The sequence below is a fragment of the Crocuta crocuta genome, unplaced genomic scaffold, assembly GCF_008692635.1.
Source record: "Crocuta crocuta isolate KB4526 unplaced genomic scaffold, BGI_CrCroc_1.0 scaffold87, whole genome shotgun sequence".
NCBI lineage: Eukaryota > Metazoa > Chordata > Mammalia > Carnivora > Hyaenidae > Crocuta > Crocuta crocuta.
In genome coordinates, this window is record NW_027532166.1 from 6,368,612 (window position 1) to 6,393,650 (window position 25,039).

At 39.1% G+C, this 25,039-nt stretch overlaps 1 protein-coding gene across 3 annotated transcripts in view; it reads left to right on the top strand.

The window, feature by feature from the left end:
• IGSF11 (immunoglobulin superfamily member 11) overlaps positions 1 to 24,412 on the top strand; it is a 177,778-nt gene extending 153,366 nt beyond the window's left edge. The window contains exons 3-7 of one of the 3 annotated variants that reach the window (XM_077776674.1): positions 183 to 390; positions 3,099 to 3,254; positions 18,200 to 18,322; positions 19,144 to 19,294; positions 21,117 to 24,412. In XM_077776674.1, the coding sequence (XP_077632800.1) occupies positions 183 to 390; positions 3,099 to 3,254; positions 18,200 to 18,322; positions 19,144 to 19,294; positions 21,117 to 21,546 (1,068 nt within the window). In that variant the 3' untranslated portion in view covers positions 21,547 to 24,412. The remainder of the gene's footprint in view (positions 1 to 182; positions 391 to 3,098; positions 3,255 to 18,199; positions 18,323 to 19,143; positions 19,295 to 21,116) is intronic. The other 2 variants (XM_077776675.1, XM_077776673.1) reach the window with 2 other exon arrangements.
• Positions 24,413 to 25,039: the final 627 nt, after the last annotated feature.

A 25,039-nucleotide genomic window follows, 5' to 3' on the forward strand; every position in this document is an offset into this window, starting at 1 on the left:
TTAAGAATTTAGAATCCCAAATACACCTATGCACTGGTGCTGTGTAAAGAGTTGGTGACAACTCTAAGATGAGAAAGTTTCCCAATGTTTAGTGCAGTCTAAAATCTACTAGATAATGTTATGTATTATGTGCCTAGAAGGGAATGTAGTGGCCAATTTATTCATTTTACTTTCTTTTCCAGGTCATTCTGTACCAGGGTGGACAGATGTTCGATGGTGCCCCCCGGTTCCATGGTAGGGTAGGATTTACAGGCACTATGCCGGCCACCAACGTGTCTATCTTCATTAATAACACTCAGCTGTCAGATACAGGCACCTACCAGTGTTTGGTCAACAACCTTCCAGACAGAGGGGGCAGAAATATTGGGGTCACCGGTCTCACAGTTTTAGGTGAGTGACAGGATGTTCCAGGCATCTTGCTTGGCTTTCCTTATGCTGTGACTGTACTCGAGCATATTTACTTCGGAACATCCTTCTACACTCACAGTCTGCTAGCATCCTTTCCCTGACTCCTCTCCTCTCTGCCCTGTCTGGACTCCATGTCTCTGTGCCTTTTACACATGGTCTTCCCATCCCTTTCACCACTTTTGGTGGCGCCTTAAAGCTTCTTAAATGATTTGTTCTGAAGGTGGAGAAAGGTGGTAAAAAACACCATCACAAACGGCCTCTCACTTTTCTTCAGTGATTACAAGATAGGACTTATTGTTGAAAGCAAGTTAAATCAAGAATCATTTATTTTTTGTACAAAGCATAAGTTTCAGGACATGTGAGAAAAAATGACTACTTCATTTCTACATAAACTGAGTAGGCTCCCCACAGTTCTCAGCTTACACCTTATGTCCTGGCATAATCTCAGTAATACATCCTTTTACTCTCAAAAACATCCTTATTTGAATGATAAATCATATAATCAATTTCATCATAATACCGAGACTGTATAGTGTTAGGGCCTTTTTCAAGGTGGCATAGACAATGTCTTGTCTTAAACTGGTACTTTTCCCATCATACAGTATTCTTAGACTACCTCATACTAAATTAAGTCCATTCTAAACATGTTTTATTTCTCACTTCTGCTGCCTCCTAAATGCAGTTAAGTTCAGTTCATTCTGAGAGACCTGGGAGGTACTTGGAGAAGGCTGACACTCTTGATTATCCTTCATCCTGTTTACATCTCAGAATCTCCTCCCTTCTTCCTTGACAAATTCTTGCCCTTCCTTTTCCCTTCTGTTGTTGAAGTACTTGAGGATAACGGTGTTGGGGCTTTTTGCCATTTTCCTTCTTCGAGTGAAAATGTGCTACAGGCTTGATGCCTTGTTTTCCCAGTCTTCAAATAAAATAAGAAAACTAAGGACCGGTTTGGAGATTTCTATCTTAGAAATACTGTAGTGTATTCAAAATTGTGTAATTTTTAATTATGCAGAGATTTTTATTAAATACAGAGATTTAAAAATACTCGAGTACTGAACGTAGAGTACTAATGGAGTTTCAGTGTTTTTCTGATGTTTATACCTATAAGTTAGGTGACTGTCTTCCCACATTAGCTAAGTTAATTTTTTCAATTTTTAAAAGAAGAAGAAAAGCCTTTAATTTATCTTGTAGTTAACACTACCTTCAAAGAATTATTTTGGACTTCCTTTGTAGTGTGGTATTAGCAATGTCAAAGGTAGTAATTGAGGGGATTGGTTTACCCCATCACAGCAGGTAGGATTCTCTGAGGTTTATTTTTTACTTTTCCTACCTTCTACTAGCTTTTATGATTCTGTCTTTCCCCACTCCTTCCCTTCCTGGTTTCTCTGTCTGCTGCACTTACCTTTTATGCATTTGTTCATTCCTTTTTGAAAGGTTGAACACATTTATCAAAAAGTCATTAGCATTACAAGTACACCATCATTGGATTTAAACTTCACTTCCTACATTCCCCAACATGAGACTCGAAGCCATGGGCTTAGTTTATATTTTTATTTGCTTGCATTCTTACTAAAAAGTACTACCCTTCTTCCTTTAGTACTCTTCTTAAATAATTTTTTATCTTGTATCTGTTGTGTCCTTATTTGTCTTAATGCTTATAAAATGCCCATTGCATTCTGATCAAGTAGTAGACACACTTGTACCTGACTCTAACTTCCCCCATCATGAAGCAGAATTTAGCATAAAGTAGGTCTGTCTGGTTTTTGTTTGTAAAGTAACGAAGAATCTCCTAAAGGTCGTCTTATCCAGAGAGTAGCTGGCAGGGCCAATGGTTGCTCTTCCTTGAAATATCTTTTCTGAAAGTGGCTTCTTTCAGTAATGAAAAAATTTAATTGTGGTAAAAAACACATGACATAAAACTTACCATTTGAGCCAGTGTGTAAGTGTCCAGTTCTGTAAGGTAAGTACATTCACGCTGCGGTGCAGCCACCCTCCAGAACCCTTTTTATCTTGCGGAACTAAAACTCTGTGCTCATTAACCAACATTTCCTTCTCCTCTCAGCCACTGGTAACCACTTTTCTGTTTGGTATGAACTTAACTACTCAAGGTGCCTCATATAAGTGAAATTATTCATTATTTGTCTTTTTATGACTGGCTTATTTCACTTAGCATAACGTTCTCAAGGCTCATCCATGCTATAGCATGTGTCAGAATTCCCTTCCTTTTCAAGGCTGAGTACTATTTCCTAATTTCTATGTACCACATTTTGTTTATCCACTCATTCATCCATTGACACCCGAGCCGTTTCCATCCTTCAGCTCTCGTGAATAATGCTGCTGTGAACATAGGTGTGCTCACTCATGTTTGTAAAGGCAGTCTGTGTGCCTGAAGGATCTTCAGCTTTCTTCTTTAGAGGAAGGAATACAAAACGAAGAGCAGAAGATTCCTTCAGAGCATAATGAAAGGGTGTAGTCCCTCTTCCGTGTTTGCATCCTGCCAGCTGAAGTTGTGGGCCCTGCACCCGCATAGTACCTGACTAGCCACTGGAGGCACTCACGAGGGAGTCTTCTGGTGTGTGTTCTATAAACGTTGTTATCTGAGGTTCCAGTGCACTGAATGTTGATGTCTCCTCCATCAGCAGCTGGCTCATAGTAAGTATGTACTCTGTTCCTTACTCTTCCTGTTATAGTTCCCCCTTCTGCCCCACACTGCCAAATCCAAGGATCCCAGGATATAGGCAGCGATGTCATCCTGCTCTGTAGCTCAGAGGAAGGCATCCCTCGGCCGACTTACCTTTGGGAGAAGTTAGACAATACCCTCAAACTACCTCCAACAGCCACTCAGGGTATGTACGGTGTTGCTTTACCCATTTCATTAGTTACCATGCAAAATTCAAATTCTAAGACTCGATGAAATAATTAACTTTCATAGATGTTGAAAAATAACACGCTGTATTTATAACTGCTGAAAAAGCTGTCTGGATCATTTTGCGTTTTCAACTTTAAAGAGAATAAAACATTTCCTTTCTCATATGCTGCCATTGTATATCTCATCCAGTGGTAACTGTCTATGGAAATTCTGTTCCATTACAATGAAGATTTAAAATAGCTAAATGGTAACTTCTTTATAGTGTTAACTATAAGATGATCCTTGAAGTTTATAACTGAGAATTCACTTCCTTCTTGAGGCACAACTGCCCATTTTAGTATGAGAAGCATCAGCATGATCATGAGAGGGTCAGTCATCCCGTTTTCAGCCTCAAGTTTAATTAGAGGAAGAAGTTGGGAAAGGGAACAGGAAACGGCCTCAGATCATGGGAGAACCAAGAGTTGATCACACCAGACAGGTAAAGATGCAGGAAGCAAGAGTACATTCAATGATTTTCTACATGTAAATCCAGCTCCATTTAAATTTGATAATAAAGGGGGCGCTTGGGTGGGTCAGTCAGTTTAGTGTCCAACTTTGGCTCAGGTCATGATCTCACGGTTCATGGGTTCAAGCCCCGCGTCGGGCTCTGTGCTGACAGCCAGCTCAGAGCCTGGAGCCTGCTTCAGATTCTGTATCTCCCTCTCTCTCTGACCCTTCCCTGCTCACACTGTCTCTCTCTTTCTCTCTCAGAAATAAAGAAAAAACATTAAAAAAAATTTTTTTAAAAAAAAATTTATCAGCCTTGAATGTTGCATCATCTGTAACACAGTATTTTTTCTTGTATACTGGGGGCTTGTAGCCTGTATACTCTTGTAGCATTCTCAGGGCAAGTACACAAATCTTACTTTAAAGAGTTGACAGTTAACGAAGAGGCCCCAGTCAACCTGAATTATACCTGAAATATGCCACCATTGATCGTATATGGCTGTCATGGAGACGGAAAGTCCTAAGTTGTATGGTAAAGTTAGGCAGAGTAAAGCACCAGGGCCACCAGTCCTTTAAATGCCTATAAGAATCCTGACAGAAATATTAATGGACTTCCCTATTATCTTTTAATTTACCTAGCCCAAAATTAATTATGTAAAAAAAATTTCTCAGTGATAGGGCATAATAACTTTTGAGTTACTCTAATGATTACTGCAAAATCATTGTTCCCTCTGGACTGCTGAATTGCTAAATGTTTCAGCCACACTGTGGGCTAAATAGCTTTGCTGGTGGACTAATGTGTTAATCTCACTATTTACATGTAAGTGGCACATTTAATCTAGCTCTTGTGTTGAAATCCTGAAACCCATATTTAAATTCCAGATTTTCCAGTAACTATTTCAGTGACAGTTTACCTCTGTGGGCCTGTGGTGCCATTTTTTTTGTTTGTTCTAAATAAAGGGATTAAATAATGTCATTTCCAAGATTCTCTGTAACAGCATGAAAATTCTATGATTTATATTTAAAACGGTTTTGTGAAATATTGAGTTAAGTTTGGAATTAGAAATGAATGCTTAAAAGTGGTTGCTTATACGTAAGTTGAGAAATACCTATAGAAAGAGACTTCCACATCTCTTTGCCTTTGAATAAATGTGTATTAGTCAATATTTTGGGGTCTTCTGTGTAACTTAAATATTTTTTAGTACTTTATGAAAGTGATCTTGAATGGTAAAGATGAAAATGTTTGTCTTTTGTAATTCAAACTCAGGATTCATTACCAGAATTAGTTTGAATAACTTTGTTTATCATAATAATGCACACTAAATAAGTCAGATTTTTTATTTAAATTTGCCTCTTGGTACTATAAATCTCAAAATAGCACATAATCCCCAAATAACTTAGATTTTTAAAAACTTTTACATTTATTTATTTATTTTATTATTTTTTTTACAAATAGTTTATTGTCAAGTTGGTTTCCATATAACACCNACATTTATATATTTTTGAGAGAGAGCATGAGCAAGAGAGGGGCAGAGAGAAAAGGGAACAGAGGACCTGAAGTGGGCTCTGCACTGGCAGCCCAATATCAAACTCAGAACTCAGACTCATGAACTGTGAGATCCTGACCTGTGCCAAAGTTGGATGCTTTTCTGACCGAGACACCCAGCCACCAAATAACTTAGATTTTAAAAATACTTTCTTAATATGTTTGCAGTTGCTTAATATAAACTCAAGATGTATTCTCTGAGAAAAGAATATTTGACACAAGGGAGGGTACCTCAGAGGTCAGATTAGTGACAGGGGCATAATATTTGGTGATTAGAATTTTCCTACGTAGGGGCTAGTTTGAAAGAGCTCCTTCTGGTCACAGCTGGGACAGTTTGAACATTAAAATAAATATATAACCCATTGAATGAAATGAAATGTATTTAAGACATATGAAGTACTTAGTTTGGTCTGTGCTTCTTTTTTAAAAAAATTTTTTAATGTTTTGTTTATTTTTGAGAGAGAGATAGAGACAGCATGAGCAGGGGAGGGTCAGAGAAGAGGGAGACACAGAATCTGAAGCAGGCTCCAGGCTCTGAGCTGTCAGCACAGAGCCTGATGTGGGGCTCCAACCCACGAACCATGAGATCATGACCTGAGCTGAAGTCAGACGCTTAACCCACTGAGCCACCCAGGCACCCCGGTCTGTGCTTCTAAGGTCTATACAACTGGCCTATGCTCTGTCATGTGGCTGGGCCTGGGTCCCAGTTTACCAGCCCCTGCTTTGGTTGTTCTCAACAAGGACAGTTTCAGTTGGCAATGTCTGGAGACATTTTTTTGGCTGTCACAGCTGCTACTGGCAGCTTGTGGCTAGAGGCTGGGGATACTGGTAAACATCCTATAATGCACTGGAACAGCCCCTGCAATGAAGAACTGCCTGGCCCCAAATGTGAATGATTCAATTACATTAATGTATTTCCTAACCTTAAATGTTCATGCATTTCTGGAATAAGGTCTATATAATTGTGGTTATTAAAAAAATTTTTTTTAACATTTATGTATTTTTGAAAGAGAGAGACAGAGAGTGAGCAGGGGAGGGGATGAGAGAGAGAGAGAGAGGGAGACACAGAATCCAAAGCAGGCTCCAGGCTCTGAGTTGTCAGCGCAGAGCCCGATGCACAATGTGAGGCTCAAACCCATGAAGGTGAGATCATGGCCTTAGCCAAACTCGGATGCTTAACCGACTGAGCCACCCAGGTGCCCCTGATTGTAATTATTTTTAATAAATTGTCCCATTTGGTATGTTAACATGTTAATAGAATTTTTGCATTTGTGATCATAAGTGAGAGAATTGTCTATGATTTTGTTGTTGTTTTCCATTGTCTTTTTTCAATTTTTAGTAGCAGATTATATAAAGGTCTCATAAAACGAGTTAGGCAGTTTTACCTCTTTTTCTATTCTCTGAAATAGTATGAATAAGATGGAGATTATTTGATGACTTTGTAGAATTTGCCTGTAAAAGCTTTGCCCTGCTGTTTTATTGGTAGTTTTTGACTACTGATTCAATTTTTCTAAGGGTGTAAGTTTATTTAGATTTTCTATATCTTCTCTATTTTTCTAGGAAACATCTTTTTTTTGGTCTGAGTTTATACATATTAAATTATTCATAGTATCTCTGTATGAAAATAGGAGAGTATATTTAAGAGTGCAGATTCGGGAGTCAGAGGATGTGGTTTGGAATCCTGGCTGCAGGAATGACTGGTTATGTGACCTTGTGCTTTAGTTTTCTTACATGTAAAATGGACATAATCATAATAATTGCCTCACAGGGGTGGAATAAAAATTAAATGAAAACATGTATGAAACTTTTAGAACATCATCTGGCATGAATAAGCACTTAATAAATGCTAGTATTTATATTACCATTAGTCTTATTATTCTCTTGTATATTTAAAACCATTGTATTCCCCTGTTCATTATTATTTATGCTTTTCATTTTTTATTTTTGGATCAATCTTGTTACACCAAGCTTTTGGTTTCATCTGTTCTTTTGTATACTGATATTAATTTCTGTTCTTTTTTTATTCATTCAGCAAATATATGTTGGGCACCTGTTAGGTTCTAGACACTGTTCTAGGTGCTGGAAATGCAGCAGAGAACAGGATAGAAATGCTTCTTCCCTTGATAGAACTTACTCTCTAGTGGGTAGAGATTGAATATAACAAATCAGTAAATTGTAGTTTATTACCAGATGATACCTTCTGTGGGGACAACATAAATGAGGGTAAAATGGATTTGTTGGGGTGTAAGGAGCTGAGTGTTGAGTAAAGTGCTTAGGGTAAGTCTCATGGAGACAATGATAGTCTAAGAATGTAAAAATGATGAAGGAATGAGCTATGTGAATATGGTGGCTGGAGAGCATTCCAGTCAGAGGGAACAGCCATCTGAAGACCCTGAGGCTGGAGTGTGGCTGGTGTTTCGGATCAACAGCAAAGCAGCCAGCGTGTTTGGAGTAGAGTGAACACGGCAGAGAATGGTAAGAGCTAGATGCCCAGTTACAGGTGCTAGGGTGGAGACACGGGCACACCTCACACATATTGTGGTGTAGTTGCAGATTATCACAATAAAGTGAATAGCACAGTAAAGGGAGTCAAGTGAATTTTTTGGTATCCTAGTGAATGTAAAATTCATGTTTACACTATATTGTAGTCTGCCAATATGCAATAGCATTACATCTTTAAAAAACAATGTTAGTTGCCTTAATTTAAAAGTACTTTATCCCTCGAAGCTAAGAGCATACTGTATATACTGTATGTTAGCTAACTTGACAATAAATTATATTTTAAAAATGAATAAATAAAATAAAAGTACTTTATTTCTGGGGCACCTGGGTGGCTCAGTCGGTTAAGCATCTGACTTTGGCTCAGGTCATGATCTCGCAATTCGTGGGTTTGAGCCCCACATTGGGGTCTGTGCTGGCAGTTCAGAGCCTTGAGCCTGTTTCAGATTCTGTGTCTCTCTGCCCCTCCGTCACTCATGTTCTGTCTCTCTCTGTCTCAAAAATAAATAAACTATAAATTTTTTTTAAATAAATAAAAGTATTTCTAAAACATGCTAACCATCATCTGAGCTTTCACTGAGTTACAGTCTTTTTGCTGGTAGAAGATCTTGGCTCGATGTTGATGGCCGCTGACAAGGGTCACCTAGAGCAGCAGTAGCCTTATGAAATGTATTTCTTAAATAATAAGACTTGAAATCAGAATGACTACTTGATCCGTGGGCAGCAGAATGAATATAGTGTTAGCAGGCACAAAAACAACATTAAGCATATTGTTCATCTCCATCAGAGCTCTTGGGTGACCAGGCGCATTGTCAGTGAGCAGTGATATTTTGGAAGGAATCTTTTTTCTGAGCAGTAGGTCCCAACAGTGGGCTTAAAATATTCAGTAAACCGTGTTGTAAACAGATGTGGCTTTGTGGTATCACTTATAGAGCACAGGCAGGATAGATACAGCATAATTCCTAAGGGCCCCAGGATTTTCAGCATAGTAAATGAGCAGCGGCTTCAGCTTAAAATCACCAGCCACCTTTGCCCCTAACAAGAGGCTCAGCCTCCACTGAGGCTTTGAGGCAAGGCATTGGCTTCTCTCTGGTTATGAAAGTCCTAGATGGCACCTTCTTCCATTAGAAGGCTGTTTTGACTACACTGAAAATCTGTTGCTTCGTGTAGCCACATTTATTAATTATCTGAGCTAGATCTTCCTGATAACTTGCTGCAGTTTCTGCATCAGCACTTGCTGCGTCACCCCACCTTGCACTTTTGTGTTATGGGTATGGCTTCTTTCCTTAAACCTCATGAACCAACCTCTGCCAGCTTCCAACTTTTCTTCTGCTGCTTCCTTACCTCCTCAGCCTTCACAGAACTGAAGAGAGTTAGGACCTTGCTCTGGAATAGACTTTAACTTAAGGGAATGTTGTGGCTGATTTGATCTTCTATCCAGACCACTCAGACAGTCTCTGTATCAGCAGTAGAGCTGTTTTGCTTTCTTATGATTCATGTGTTCACTGGAGTAGCACTTTTAATTTCCCTTAGGAGTTTTCCCTTTCACTCACAGCTTGCTTAACTGTTTGGTGCAAGAGGGCTAACTTTTGACCTATCTAGGCTTTCAACATGCCTTCCTCACCTCACATAATCATGTCTAGCTTTTGATTCAGGGAGAGACATGTGACTCTTTCTTTCGCTTTAGCACTTAGAGGCCATTGAAGGGCTACTAATTAACCTGATTTCAGTATTGTTGTGTCTCAGGGAATAGGGAGACCCGGGGTGAGAGAGAGAGATGAGAGAATGGCTAATCATTGGAGCAGTTGACACACACATGCATTTATCCAGTAAGTTCGCTGTCTTATCTGGGTACACTTCGTGGCACCCCTAAACAATTACAATAACATCAAAGATCACCATGACCAATCTAGTAATAATTAAAAAGTTTGAAATATTGTGAGAATTATCAAAATGTGACATAGAGACAAAGTGAGCAGATGCTCTGGGAGAATGGTGCTGATAGACTTGTTAAACCCAAGGTTTCCACAGACCATCAATTCATAAAAAATGCAGTATCTGTGGAGTACAACAAAATGAGATATGGTTGTATGTATAACATGAAACTTGATTCAAATATTTCTTTACCAATACTTTATCTGTTTCAGTTATTATTTTATGAGAAAGATGTATTTAAAAATCACAGAGTAGGATTGTTCATTTTGTTCTTGCAGTTGTGCTAATTTTTAACCTATCCTCAGCTTCTGTCAATTACGTGCTTATAAGGTGTTTTCTGTCTCACTGATTTCTATGCTTAATATGCATTTAAATTTTTTTAAGTTTATTTATTTATTTTGAGGGAGTGTGGGCAGAGAGAGAGAGAGAGAGAATCTCAAGTAGCCTCTGCACCATTAACACAGAGCCTGACGTGGGGCTTGAACTTACAAACTGTGAAATCATGACCTAGGCTGAAATCAGGAATTGAATGCTTAACGGACTGGGCTATCCAGGCACCCCAAGATGCATTTTTGCCTTATTTTGGTTATTATTAAAATCCCTGCAGTAGCTTCCTTTGATTAATTCTTACTGGTATGTTTCTGTGTTACAGTTCATTTAGTTTCAGGATTCCATGTTTTTATGTTCTAGGTGTATTATTGGTAAGTAGCATATGTCTGGATTTAATTCAGTTTTCAGTCTGCAGTCTGAGCTTTGTTCTTTGATTGATTGAATTCATTTACATTAATTGTGATAATGAATATGGTTAGAATAATTTCTATATATTTTATGTTTTTTAGTGACCAGTCTTTTTCTTATACCCTTTCTCCATACCTTCTTTTTTTTTTTTTTTACAAATAGTTTATTGTCAAATTAGTTTCCACATAACACCCAGTGCTCATCCCCNCTTTCTCCATACCTTCTATTGGTTATTTCAGTGTTGTGGGGTTTTTTTCAGCGTTTTTTAATAAATCATGTATTTTTCCTTCATTGTTCCTAAGGAATCCTCTGTTGTCTTCAAGCATTCATAATTTAAACAGTGAAGAGAGGTGATTAACTCTCTTGTGTGCTGCTTGCTTGAGAACTCTGCAGAACTTAGTATGGAGGTCAGAGATGGAGCAGGAGAGTATTCTAAACATCACTGTAGTCATGTGGCCAGGCCCACAGAGGATGCCAGGTTTGCCCAAAGTCCAAACAGAAAACATTCCCATTCTTTTACCACATTTGAAGCCTCGGGAATCTTGATTCTCCTTGAATTGCCATTGCCGATTCCCTTCCCAGTGAGTGTTTTCCATAATTCTTTCATGAGAAGTAAAAAAATTTTCAACCACTTCAGTTGCTGAATAAATAGGTGCTTATTTGTTCTTTTTCAAGCTGTTATTCTGACTTAAGGCAAAGTTTTCCTCTTTGTTTTTGCCCTCTGACATAAACAAGCTCTGTGAAGTGTTCAGTACATCATCTTCTTTAAAAATTAAATACCAGCAATTGTCACTACTGTATTCATTTGTTTATACCATTGTTCATCCACTTAAAAAAAATATGTGTGTGTGTGTGTGTGTGTGTGTGTGTGTATGTGAACACACACTGATACAACCCTTATTTGTGCAGCTACTTCAGGGGGTACTTGGGAAGGCAGAGAAATATAAACATAGATATGTGTCTTTATTCTAGGGCTCACTGTGTAAGAGGGAAGACAGATCTAGAGAGGTAATTGTAGTACTGCATATTGAATGCTGTAAAAAAGTTTCCTGTTCACATTTATACTCCCTGAAGAGTCTATCCAAACAGAAAGAGGGAAAGAGTTATCCAAACAGAAAAGGATCTTAAAGGCTGAGTAGAAGTTTTACCAGGTAAAAGGGGATGTTATTTATAGAGGGAGCCATGCATGTAAAATCTTGCAAGTGTAAAAGTTTGATGCTCTTAAATGGGAAAAGCTATGAAGCCGACATAAAGAGTCTTGAGGTTTGGTGAGAAAGGAGGTTGGAAAGTACAGCTCCAGATTGTGCAAGGTATTGTATAGCATTTAAGGAGTTTAGATGTTTTTTAGACTGTGGGTACTCCCAGGCATTTATAAAGCAAGAGAGCATATCCAGGTCTGCATTTTATTATATTTTCTACAAATGTTTGTTTTATTTGGAGAGAGCAGGGTGTGCATACCCACAAGTGGGGGAGGGGCAGAGAGAGAGAGAATCCCAAGCAGGTTCCATGCTCAGCACTGAGCCTGACACAGGACTGGATCCCATGATGGTGAGACCATGACCTGAACCAAAATCAAGAGTCAGACACCCAACTGACTGAGCCACCCAGGCACCGCAGATTTGCAGTTTAGAAACAACTTTGGCAGTCAGGATGTGAAGTTGATAGGCTGGTTGTAGGCGGAAGACTTTGAGAATAGCTCCATCAAGAAATGAAGAAGGGCTCTGGGTGACTCCAGTCAGTTAAGCATCCAATTCTTGATTTCATCTCAGGTCAAGATCTCATGATTTTTGGGATTGAGCCCCACATGGGGCTCCACGCTGACAGCACAGAGCCTGCTTGGGATTCTCTCTCCTTTTCTCTCTCTGTCTCTCCCCACCTCAAAATAAATAAATAAATCTTTTTTTAAATTACAGAGAGGGCCAGGACTAAGATCTTTGCGGTAGGGATGGAGCAGGGATGGAGGGAGGATGGGATTCAAGAGAGACAGAAGAAAAAAAAACAATAAGGCATAGATAGGGCTTGGTTACATGGTGGGACTCAGAGAAGAGTCAGAGTTTACTGAGATTTCTGTCTTAGGCCCAGTGAATGAATAACAACTGTATTAACTCAGAACAGGAATACTTAGGGAGATTTGCTTGAGGATGGTAGTGAGTGAGTAAATAATCCTCTGAGACCTAGAACTGAAATAATGGTAACAGATAACATCAGTACCATTCTCCTTTGAGAATTAAATTTTAACAGTCAACATAGAGACATATTGATTCAAAAGAATCCACTGATGTCCAATTAAAAGCAAGAACACTCAGAGTCAGCATGTCTGGGAACTTGGACAGAAGTGTGTAGGAGAGAAGCAGTCGTGATCTAACCCATCTTGCTTGTAGCAGTTGCTACACTCTAAGTGTGTGTTCCCGTCCCAGTCTGTTGCTAATGCTGAGTCATTCTTGCACATAAATATTAGTAAGTTTTTATACATAGTATATTTTATACAAATATGTGAATGGTATTCTGGGAAATAAAAAGTTTTAAAGCAAAAGAAGTCCTTAGCTTGGTAATTTTGATGTGTGATTCTATACACTGTTATTAATATTGGGGGGCCCCAGATATTATATTATTCACATATTGCCCAGGAATATTCATCATTGTTTTCCAGTGTTGGAATATTTGATGTAGACTTCAGTTCTTTGTAAGTACTTCAAAAGCAGAAATGCAAAGAAAAGAAGATGGGAATGTTGGTGTGGAAATACACAGACATGAAGTCAGAAATGAATTTAAAATATGAATTGGCAAAAGCGATATCTATTTCAATCACAAAGCCAAAGCAGAGCAGACACAAAATATTTTCATCCAGTTAAAAAAAAATGAGCAAATATGAAGCAGCATGTATCCTAATGTGTGCCTTGAAGATTCTTTGGATATTCTCTTGATTGGGACAGATTCTTTCTCTGTTCCTTTTACAACTACACATTAGTTCAACCATTGACACAAAAATGAAATAAAAATTTTCTTTTTTTTAATATTTTTATTTATTTCTAGAAGAGAGAGAGAGACAGTGTGAGCAGGGGAGGGTCAGAGAGAGAGGGAGACACAGACTCCGAAATAGGCTCCAGGCTCTGAGCTGGCAGTCAGCACAGAGCCTGACGCGGGGCTCGAACCCATGAACCGTGAGATCATGACCTAAGTGAAAGTCGGACGCTTAACCTACTAAGCCACCCAGGCGCCCCTGAAATAAAATTTTCTATGTCTGTAAAATTTGACAAGAAACAAAAATCAAGATTATTAGAAAGGACACTTAAGGCTTCATAGTGTTTTGAAATTTTCTTTTAAAATGTCAGTTTAAATATGAAGTGTTTGTGCTATTATCTTTGAATTTTTAAATAGATTTCAGTTTTGCATTTATCTTGTGATATTGTTCCCTTTTACTGTTTTTTGTTATCAGATGTATCAGGCTGAGATAATTTTTATATATTATTGAAATATATAATGTTATCATAATAATTGCTTCAAATAAGAAATCATGCATTTGTTATTATTACTTTTTTACACGACACTTCTGAAACTTTTATATGAGAAATGATTGTTTGTTATTATGGACACTGATCATTATTCCAAAGTATATACATTATATAAAAATATAGAATAGTTCATGATTTCGGAATTCCTATCTCTCAACCTCAAATCCACAGTATTTAACATCTGTTGGGAATTTGGAGACATCTGACATTTTCCCAATTTCTTGACAGATTTTTCTATCTATCTATCTATCTATCTATCTATCTATCTATCTATCTATCTATTTATGTTTTATTTCTTTCTGAGAGAGAGAGAGACAGCATGAGCAGAGGAGGGTCAGAGAGAGAGGGAGATAGAGAATCTAAAGCAGGCTCCAGGCTCTGAGCTAGCTGTCAGCACAGAGCCTGACGCAGGGCTCGACCCCATGAACCGTGAGATCATGACCTGAGCCAAAGTCGGACACTTAACCGACTGAGCCACCCAGGCGCCCCTTGACAGATTTTTCTAATGGTTCAGAGAAATACATATTTCCCAAGCCATGCCAGGACAGAATTCCCAAGTGGAAGCATTACCAGGCACTATCCTCTGCCTGTTGCATGCATTACATTTCATCCTCAAGTAACCCATGACATGGAGGTATGTTGGTAGCTCCGTGTCACACATGATGAAATTAGTAGGTGGTAGGGCAGATCCCAGCCCAGGCTGTCTAAGCCTAGAAAACGTGTGCTTAGCCAGTGCACCATTTCCCAGGCAGTCAGAGAAATGGTGCTGAGCCTAAGGAGAAAGGATGGACATGGAAATGGACACACATTTATTGGGCATCCTAGTCCAGCTGCACAGTTTTTGTGGGATCCATCCGGTGTGGCCTTGAACTGACACAGTGAGCTAGGACGTCCTGTGTGCTTTCCAAACTGTGGTTCCACACAGTTGAACTTTACCTGTTTGTGAAAGAAAGATTATAAGAACATTTGTTTCCTAAGTTCAGTTCTACAAATTACTTCTGGACCAGAGAAGGCCACAAGAAGTGACCGATTTTATTGGGGAATTAGTCCTTTTCACTTGAGAAAGAGCCCTGTGCTTGTGGCCAGAAGCAGCCTGGTGCTTGCCAAGGAGGGGCTCCTGTCTCCTCTTTGCATTGACCACACAAACAGCCCTGTTCTGCTTCTGGCTAATCCTCTCTTATCAATGTGCCCCCTTTCCTGGTTACATTCCGAGTTAGCTCTAGCGTGAGATGTCAGCCTCAGTTAGAAATGCTTTCTTCTATCAGTCTGCTCTTGGTGTCAGTGCTTATGGAGATAAAAGGAAGAACAGTGACTTCACCTCTTAAAAATAACCTTGTAAAGCAAGAATCTTTAAAGTTTACCTCTTTCTACATGCCAGAATGCTGCTTAGAGCAGCTGTGAAAAGTTTCCCAAATTATCTCTATGAAAATGTCAACAAAATTACTGGTTTTGTGTGAGCTGATCAAATTCCTAGAATTTCAGGGCTTCAGAAAAGAGCACCACAGTGCATGGAATTGTGGGACTAGTTGCCCAGAGATTATGGTTTTCTTGTGTTGTGATATCTGGGAATGTAGTGAAGATGGAGTTAGGCAGATGGCTTAGTTCAATACTAGCAACAAAACAATATTGCATTGTTAGAAAATATCCTATAGCTGCACCCTATAGAATATTGTGGTTTAAAATGCCTTACTAGAAAACCAAATATATGTACAGTGCCTATGCACTTTGGACATGGATAGACCTGATTTTATAGATTGCTGCTACTTCTGTACTATGTAATCTTGGGCAAATTGCATAGCTTCTCTGAGCTTTTTTGTCTTTGAAAAGTAGGGACTATAAAACCTAGGATTTTTTTTTTAGTTTTTTATTTGAATTCCAGTATAGTTAACATACAGTGTTATATATTAGTTTCAGCTGTACAATATGGTGATTCAACAATTTCATACATTACTCAGTGCCCTCAGCATGATAGGTGTACTCTTACTCCCCTTCACCTAATTCACCTATCCCTCACCCCTCCTCCCCTCTGGTAACCATCATTTTGTTCTCTGTACAAAACCTAGGATTTAGACAATTCAATGATACATATGTAAAACTCTTAGTATAGCGCATATGGTAGCTCCTTTATTTACCGAGCACCTTCTTGCATGCCGGGTAATTTCTAAGGATGACGATACAATTATGAACAAGACGAACCCAGCTCCTTCTTTTAATGAGACAAATAAGCAAGACATGACAACAAATGGGGTTAAGCGCCAGCACTGGAGAATGAATACCATGGTGCTGAAGAGCACGTAGGAGGGGCATTTAATGAAGTCCTGGGAAATCAAATAGAAAACACAGGAGCAGAAAGCAGTTTCCTCCCAGATTGGCCCAAGTATTGAGTGAATTCACTGATGGGCTCTTACACTTTGGTAGCCCTCAGAGTTGTTTGTTTGTTTGTTTGTTTGTTTTTAAGGAAAAAGATATAATACACAAGTAGAAACTAGATAACCACCAAATATCTTGACTTTGTGTGTGTAATACAATTCAAACGTCCAGATTCTTCATAAGTAAGGTATCTATATAATGTAGCTTTGACCTTTTAAATGTTCCCATTAGTAAACAAAAACAAAAGCTAAAAAAAAGTCCTTTCCTTCGCTTATTTTTTTAAGTTAATTCCAGAAAGGTGCTGAGTAATTATTTATTTGTTAAATGACTTAACCAATAAATGCATGTGTGCTGTGGTTAGGTCTGCTTTTGCCGACCCTTCTTCTTGCTTCTGTGTTTGATTTAGATAGAAATGAGGATTGCCAGCAGAAACAAGATAATGTTGAGTTTCATGTAAAAATAGCCCAGGGTAGTGGTAGCTCCAAGTGTTGCCCTAGGAATATGTGGACTTTGTGCCAGAAATATGCCATTGGGATGCTTTCTACTTACTCCTAAATTTGCAGCTATTTTGATGGGTTGAGGTGACTGGATATGTTATGTTCTGCTTAAAGAAGGCAGTGAAGCCCAAAGCTTAGATGTAAGAGAGTCCCCCATCTAATTTGAATTCTGTGTGACTAACTGAATAACCTTTTTACTCACTTAAAGCCTCAGTCTCCTTACCTTTTCAGTGGGATTAATAATAATACCTCATGGGCTCATCGTAAAGATTAAAATAGTACATATAAAAGCTTAACCAATGCTTGGCACATAGTAATACAACTATTAACTTTAGTTTTTATTATTACTGTCAGTAATTTACATTTTATTTACAAAGATAAATAATCTATATTAATGTTGATGAATTACTAAAATGTGGACTTTTGAAACCTTTCTTGGTGATATCAATGTGGTGGTCTTAAAAATGCACTGCTCATCTCCGCTGTGGGGACACAATTGACTGACAGCTCCAAGGGCTTCCTCTTCAGGACCCACCACTGCTTTGCACTCAGACCACATTTTGCCTGGGCTGCTCCCAGCCAGTAACTGGACACAGTGGGCCTGCCAACACAGGGCTCTTCCTGCAAGGTGTGAGACTCCTTTAACAGGTGACCTTAGCTCAGGGCTTCCCCATCAGCCTGATAGAAACTTCCATAACACTGTGCTGTGATCTGAGATGCCCCTTGCTTGGCCCTCCATTCTTCTCTCTCCCCTTCTCAGAGGCCAGACCTGCACTGCAGTCAGAGGCTCCTCCACCTTTTCCAGCTTCCTCTCCATTTTCTTTAACAGAATTTCTTCCACTAAACCTTTGGCTTGTCTTGGCGTCTGCTTTGTGGAGGATGGGGACCTACATAGTTATAATAGTTGTTGGAAGTCACAGTCTACACCCTTGAGCACAGAGTAGATATTTGCTCCATCAAGTATAAAGTGAACATTAATGCAATGAGTTTAACTCCCTCTTTATGTTGTTGCATTTCCTTATAATTAAAATTTGGTGTTACTGGTCATAAATTCTCTAGGATAGGCATTAGCCACGGTTTCCTCAGGGAAACTACGCACATTTAGGACCTCATACCAATCTATACATTAAGTTGTAAGATTATCCTTATTGAGGACAGTTCTCCATAGCTCCAGGACTTTAATGTGGTGTGATTTTAGTATTTTCATGAACCAGAAAAAAAAATCTCTTCAGAAAACATTGAGCTCTTCAGTGTTTATTTTTAAAGTCTTCTGCAGATTTCTTTAGTTTTCTTAATTTTTTTCCCTTAACTTCTCACTTGATTATGATATTTGTGACAGACCAGGTCCAGGGGACAGTCACCATCCGGAACATCAGTGCTCTGTCTTCAGGCTTGTACCAGTGCGTGGCTTCTAATGCCATTGGAACCAGCACCTGCCTTTTGGATCTCCAGGTTATTTCACGTAAGTATATAAAATTCCAACATCTGCTCTTTATCTGCAACACCAAGACCTTTGTTAAACCAGAAATGAAGAGTTTCTCTTAATTGTTTTGAGGTGGTTTGAAGATTAAATATAAATTCTTTTGGTTTTATTCATTATTGAAGTATTTTATAAATGTATTAGTATATTTTCCACCTCAGCAAAGGGACATCTTCTTTACGACAGAATGTCTTTCTCCTCAGGGATCATTAGAATCAAATCAGTCACTTGTCTTCAAGTGATTGCATAGTGCGGTAGACACTATAAAAACTTACAATGATCTTATGGCCACGAGAAGACCTTTTTGTATTTTCTCCTAAACCCCTTACATCTGCTTACCTGTCAGGTGGCCAGGTCACAAATAAGCAGTGCAGAAATGTTGTTTTTAGGTAAGAATTCTGGGTCCTTTGAATCCTAGTTCCAAAACGTAGTGATGGGGTTGGGCTGGGGTGACAGTTCGCCCGCTGACAGCCAGGGCTCCTTTGGGCAGATCAGGCAGGCAAGAGTCTGTTGCCTGTTCTGCTCTTGGTGTTGCTCTACCAAAGTGGTGAGTCCTGCGATGTTCATTATCCTGCAAGTGCTTGGGAGCCGACCGCGTGTTAGTTCTAGCCACCGAGGACACAGGTTTCACTTTATATGGATGTAATACTTGAGGCAGTTGTGTACATTTTAAGAAGATTCTGTAGTAAACTTTTATGTTTATAAAGTTGCATGAGTATATGCTATTTCTCTTTCTCTCTCTCTCTCTCTCTTTCCTTCTCTCTCTTTTTGTTCTTTAAATCTACCTTAAATATATTTTGCAGCCCAGCCCAGGAGCATTGGACTAATAGCGGGAGCCATTGGCACCGGTGCAGTTATTATCATTTTTTGCATTGCACTAATTTTAGGGGCATTCTTTTACTGGAGAAGCAAAAATAAAGAGGAGGAGGAAGAAGAAATTCCTAATGAAATAAGGTTTGTGTGTCAGATAATTTGTCCTACATGGCCAGTGTCTGTATGTCTTTAATTTCGGCACCTAAGATTGCTTTGCTAATCCGATGACCGTGGTGGCCAAGACAGTTAATGTGGCCAAGCGATATTTTCTTGTATATTACATCAGTTTTCCTCATGATACTACTCAGCTTTTTTACTGCATCATAAGAGAGGAAGAGGGTCTAACATGTGCCCAACTAGGAGGGCACCGTGAAGAATTCCCTCACCTTCTACATGTCCAAGATAGGAAGGGTTAGGTGGCTGTGACAGTAGAGAAGTTAGTTTAGAAAATGTGTTTGATGGGCACTTGGGTGGCTCAGTCCAGACTCTTGATTTCAGTTCAAGTCATGATCTCATGGTTTATGAGATTGAGTCCCATGTTGGGCTCTGCACTGAAAGCCCAGAGCCTGCTTGGGACTCTGTCTCTTCCTCTCTCCCTGCCCCTCTCCTGCTTGTGTGCTCTCTCTCACTCTCTCTCTGTCTTTCACATGAAAAAAAGAAAGAAAATGTGTTTGACCTTGGCATTTATAATAGAAGCTAGAAGGAACACCACAAGAGTATACCTGTACATGTATGCCAAAGCAGTCTGGCCAAAGCAGTATGGCTTGGTGTGAGAGACAGTTCAGTCAAGGATATGAACAACTTTAGAAAACAATGTGAAAATAATCTTTAAAGAAGAGTGACTCTTGGCATATTGTGGGGATATGGGATTTCAAACTCAGTCTCACATTGCACCCCATCATATCCTTTGTAGGAAAATGCTTTAATGATGCTAGTCTCCTTAGTGTGACACACACAGCCCTTCTGGACCTGACCCTCCCCTGCTTCCCTGGTCCTCTCTCACCACTTCCATAATCATTGGTGTTCCAGTCTGTTCTGTATTCTTTCATGCCTCAGGATCTTTGCTCAAGCCCTCACCCTCTTCCTGGACCAAACTCCTTCCCTTTTCATCCAACTCTCTGGTAAATTCTTTGCTGATTCAAGACTAGTCAAAGCATCACCTCCTCTCAGATGTTTACTTTAGTCCCTCATCCAGCATTTCAGAATTGAAGGTGTTCTTGCATTGATTGTCACTCTCATTTTGCCATAGGCTTCTGGGATGTAGGAGCTGTGTATTTTTTTTTTTTTTTTTTTTTTTTCATTAAACTNAGTAGAATGCCTGGTACTCAATGAATGTTAAAGGAATTAGTTAACATCTTAAGTTAAATTAGTAACTTCTCTTAGCCTCTTAAAATTCTTATGGGTTTGGATTGTATGCAGGCATAGATTTCATCGCAGCATAAGATCACTGAGGACAATCACTTATCAGCATGCCACAATGGTTTCTCAAACTCCAAAGTGCAATAAAATAGGCCAATTCTAACCATTTTTTGAAACTCCCCACAACCATAGTTTGGTTTCCTAGCAATTTTACAGCAACAAGCTCAGTGGATTTCTTCATGGTCTATTTTCCCATTTAGAGCAAATAAAACATTTATACACATGCAGATGCATACACACATATACACACATTTTTTTCAGTGATATTGGAAAGTATACTCTTTGAGAGATTTGACATTACCTTTCTACCCTTGGAGATTGAGAAACCTCAAATTTTTCTTAAGGATTGTCTCAAAGGGAATGAATGGCAAAAGCTGAGGCCATCAGGACTAATGTATTTGGTTTCATGATAGTATGGTTTGTCCTGAGAATTTGTATTTCACAGACATACTGGCCTTAACATAAGAAGAAAGAGTCCTGGGCAGGAGGGTAGGGTAAAACTCAAGTAAATCCTAACAACAACTTTAATTTTGTTCCTTTTCAGAGAGGATGATCTTCCACCTAAATGTTCTTCTTCTACCAAAGCATTTCACACCGAGATATCTTCCTCAGAGAACAACACATTGACCTCTTCCAATACGTACAACAGTCGATACTGGAGCAACAATCCAAAAGTTCACAGAAACACGGAGTCATTCAACCACTTCAGTGACTTGCTCCACTCAGGCAATGCCAATATTCCGTCCGTCTATGCGAACGGGAACCACCTGGCCCCAGCTCCACATAAGACTCTAGTAGTGACAGCCAACAGAGGGTCACCCCCACAGGTTGTGTCCAGGAGCAATGGCTCAGTCAGCAGGAAACCTCGGCCTCAACACACACACTCGTACACCGTCAGCCAAGCAACACTGGAGCGAATTGGTGCTGTCCCTGTCATGGTGCCAGCCCAGAGTCGGGCTGGGTCCCTGGTATAGGACCTGAGTGGATAAAGTATTCAGAAAAGAACCAGTGGAATGCCTGATGAAGAGGGGAGGGTGGGGTGAGCAAGGGCTGGGAAAGCAACACTTTTCCTTGTAAGGATACTAGTAAAAAGCACAGAGGAAAAGGCAATGCCGTTATTACCTGGCCAGTGAGTTTTATGGAATGAACTGGAATTCTCCATCTTGAAGACTTGTTTCCCCACCATAGATATCCTAGGATTCTATCCAAAAAACTGGATCTCAAACATGTGCCAAGCCAAGGAAAAAGATATAAGAGCAGAATAGCACTTAAAACCCAAACTACAGTCCAGATGGGTTTGTCCTTTAATTCATGCCTAACTTAATAATTTTTCAAGAAACTAAAGTGCCAGATGAAGTTTAAAGGATTAAATTATTTAAAAAAGATAGTTGTCTTTAGGAAAAATAATGAGCAACCCTGAGATCATCACCATTCCCTCTTTATCCAGAGGGCTTAATGGCACGAATGGTTAATGCCGGTACCAACAGGGCTGGCTCTTGTATCATAGAATAAGAACTTTTTACACGGAATTCAGTAAGAACCGGGGGAAAACAAAAGAAACTTCTCTGACAAGCCCCTTCATATTTATTTATTTATCCCTTCCTGAACCATGAATTTCATATTTGGAATATTGCTGTATGGACAGATTCTTGCCTGTCTGCTTTTCTAGGGTCCGTTCCAGGTCCATGACAATTACAGTGCATTGTTTCCTGGAAAAATATTTTTTTAAAAGAAAACTATTTTTTTTTTTTAAAGACTTGAGGGGTATAGGGCTAGGAGAGAAAAGACTACTGTTAATAGCACATTCAGGGATGAGGTTTGTTGAGAGCTTCCGGAGGCCCCTCACGAGGGAGAGCCAGCTGGGCTGTGTCTGAGGGACTTGCACGTCCCTGGCAGGCTCAGAGCAGGGCTGTCCAGGGCCCCTGCTGTCACATCAGGCCACTTAATGAGGGCAGCGCCTGATGCCTGTTGCACCGGGGTAGATAACTTTCTCCTTGTTTGACAAGTCGAGGTTAGTAGGTCGTTACAGGAGGTCAGGAGTTGTTCTGTTGTTTTCAAAATAATTATTTTTGCAAAAGAGATAAGATTGAGACAAAAGGGATGCCTTCAGGTATGCTCCTGGGAGGGTCTGCCCTCTATTTATCACAGCTCAGGGTTGTAGTTTTTATACCACTGTAACGAGACTCCTTCTGTGATTAATTACCTGGCTTGGCTGGCCTTGGAGTTCACCAGATAATTTACGGACTCCCCATTGTTTTTCCGCGGTGTGGATCTGGGCAGACTTGTGTTGGGGACTATCTTGCCTTAATCACACTTTAAACAACAGAAATGATTTCTTCCCAGAATCGTTCTCTGAATTATTTATGAGGCCGACCTCGTGGTTCTATAAGAGCATCATTTCTTTCCCAGTGTTGTCTCTCGCTCCCTTTTTGCACTCACTATGCCTTTTGTCCTCTTTTCCCACAAGCATAGTCGTCACAGGGAGTGGCTTCCTGATTTTCAGACCCGTTTGGATAAATGGAAACCAGCAGCTGCTGCATACACTGCTTTCCGGGAGGGCTACACTCAGAACCTAACCATTGCAGCCATTTCTATATTGATGAAATGCTCAATTTACATTAGCATTACTTATTTTCTCCATGTGATGGTTCTTGACTTTGTAAAAATTTAAATAAATGAATGTCTAAACTTTTTATAAAGCAGAGTGAAAATACCATGACAGAAGAGGTACTATCAGATGTTGTTTAGAAAGCATTTATCTTACATTTCTTTATTCTTTCTAATTATCTAAAATTCAATAAAAGTTTATTCATATAAAAACAAGTTGTCATTAATTATCACACATTAATGAATGTATGATCTTACATGCAGTGTTCTTTATAAGAATTTTCTATTCTGTTCAGTAGTGTTCATAATAATTTTAATGAGCATATAACATTTTAGAAATTACCTTACTCATTAGAAATTTGAGTCCAGTTCTCCCACGTATGACTGAAAGTGCAGTGCCCCTTTTCATACATTGCGCTATTTTCCTATCTCCCAGTCTGAAGTTCATGAAAACAAGGTCCATGACTGCTTTTTTTTCCACTCTGAATCTCTGTCACCTAGCACAGTGCCTAATATAGGTATTGTGTAGATAAATTACGGTTGACTTGTAAACTGAAGTTGTCAAGTTTCAATTCAGAAAGTTATGATCTTCATGTATACTGGATCATTCCTTTGTTGTAACTTTTTATTTTGAGATCGTTTATATATTTACATGCTGTTATACGAAATAATAGAGACTCCCATATACCCTTCGTCTAATTTTTCCAAATGGTGACATCTTGCATAACTGTTATACAGTATCACAAATTGACATGGATACACTCAATCAACCCTATTGGTATTTCAACAGTGGTACATGCACTCATGTATGTGTGGTGCATGCATTTAGTCACATACAGCTTTATCACATGTGTAGATTTATGTGACCACCACCACAGTCTAGATAGAGGATCCCTTGTGCTACCTTTATAGTCTCAGCTCCCTCCCGCCTCCGCAAGTCCCTAAGTCTATAGTTTTCTTCAAGAACGGTATATAAATGGAATTATGTGGTATGTAACATTTGAGAATTGGCTTTTTATTGCTGAGCATAACTTTCTTGAGACCCATCTAAGCTGTTGCATGTATCAATAATTCATTCCTTTTTATTGCTGAGTAGTATTCCATGGTACAGATATATCAGTATGTTTAACCATTTACCTATTGAAGGGTATGAAGGATATTTGAGTTGTTTCCATTTTTGGCTATTACAAATAAAACTGCTGTGAGCATTTTTGCAAGCTTTTATGTGAACATAAGTTTTTATTTCTCTGAGATAAATGCCTAAGAGTTCAGTTGCTCCATCACGATTTGTTGAAAAGGCTGTCCTTCCTCCAGTGAGTTGTTTTTGCATCTTTCAAAAAAATCATTTAGTCATATTTGTATGGGTCTCTTTAAGTTCCTTAGCTGTTCCACTGATCTTTGTATCTGTTCTTCCATCAATATTATGCTGACCACTAGCTATTTAATAAGCTTTAACATCTTGTAGAGTGGTTTCTCCCACTTTATAATTATTTTCATTTTTGAAATTGTTTTAACTATTGCAGTCCCCGTGCCTTTCCATATAAATTTTAGAATAAGGTAGTTTATGTCTAGAAAACTCTTGGCTGTTGTAATTGGAATTACATTAAGCCTACGACCAATTTGGGAAAACCTGGCATCTTTACTATTTGTGTCTTGCATTCTATGAATATGGCATGTTCTCCATTTAGTTAGGTCTTCTTTATTTTATCAGCAATTTGAAATTCTTTTTTTTTTTTTAATTTATTTCTAGGAGAGAGAGAGCGTGAGCAGGGGAGGGTCAGAGAGAGAGGGAGACACAGACTCTGAAACAGGCTCCAGACTCTGAGCTGGCAGTCAGCACAGAGCCCGACACGGGGCTCA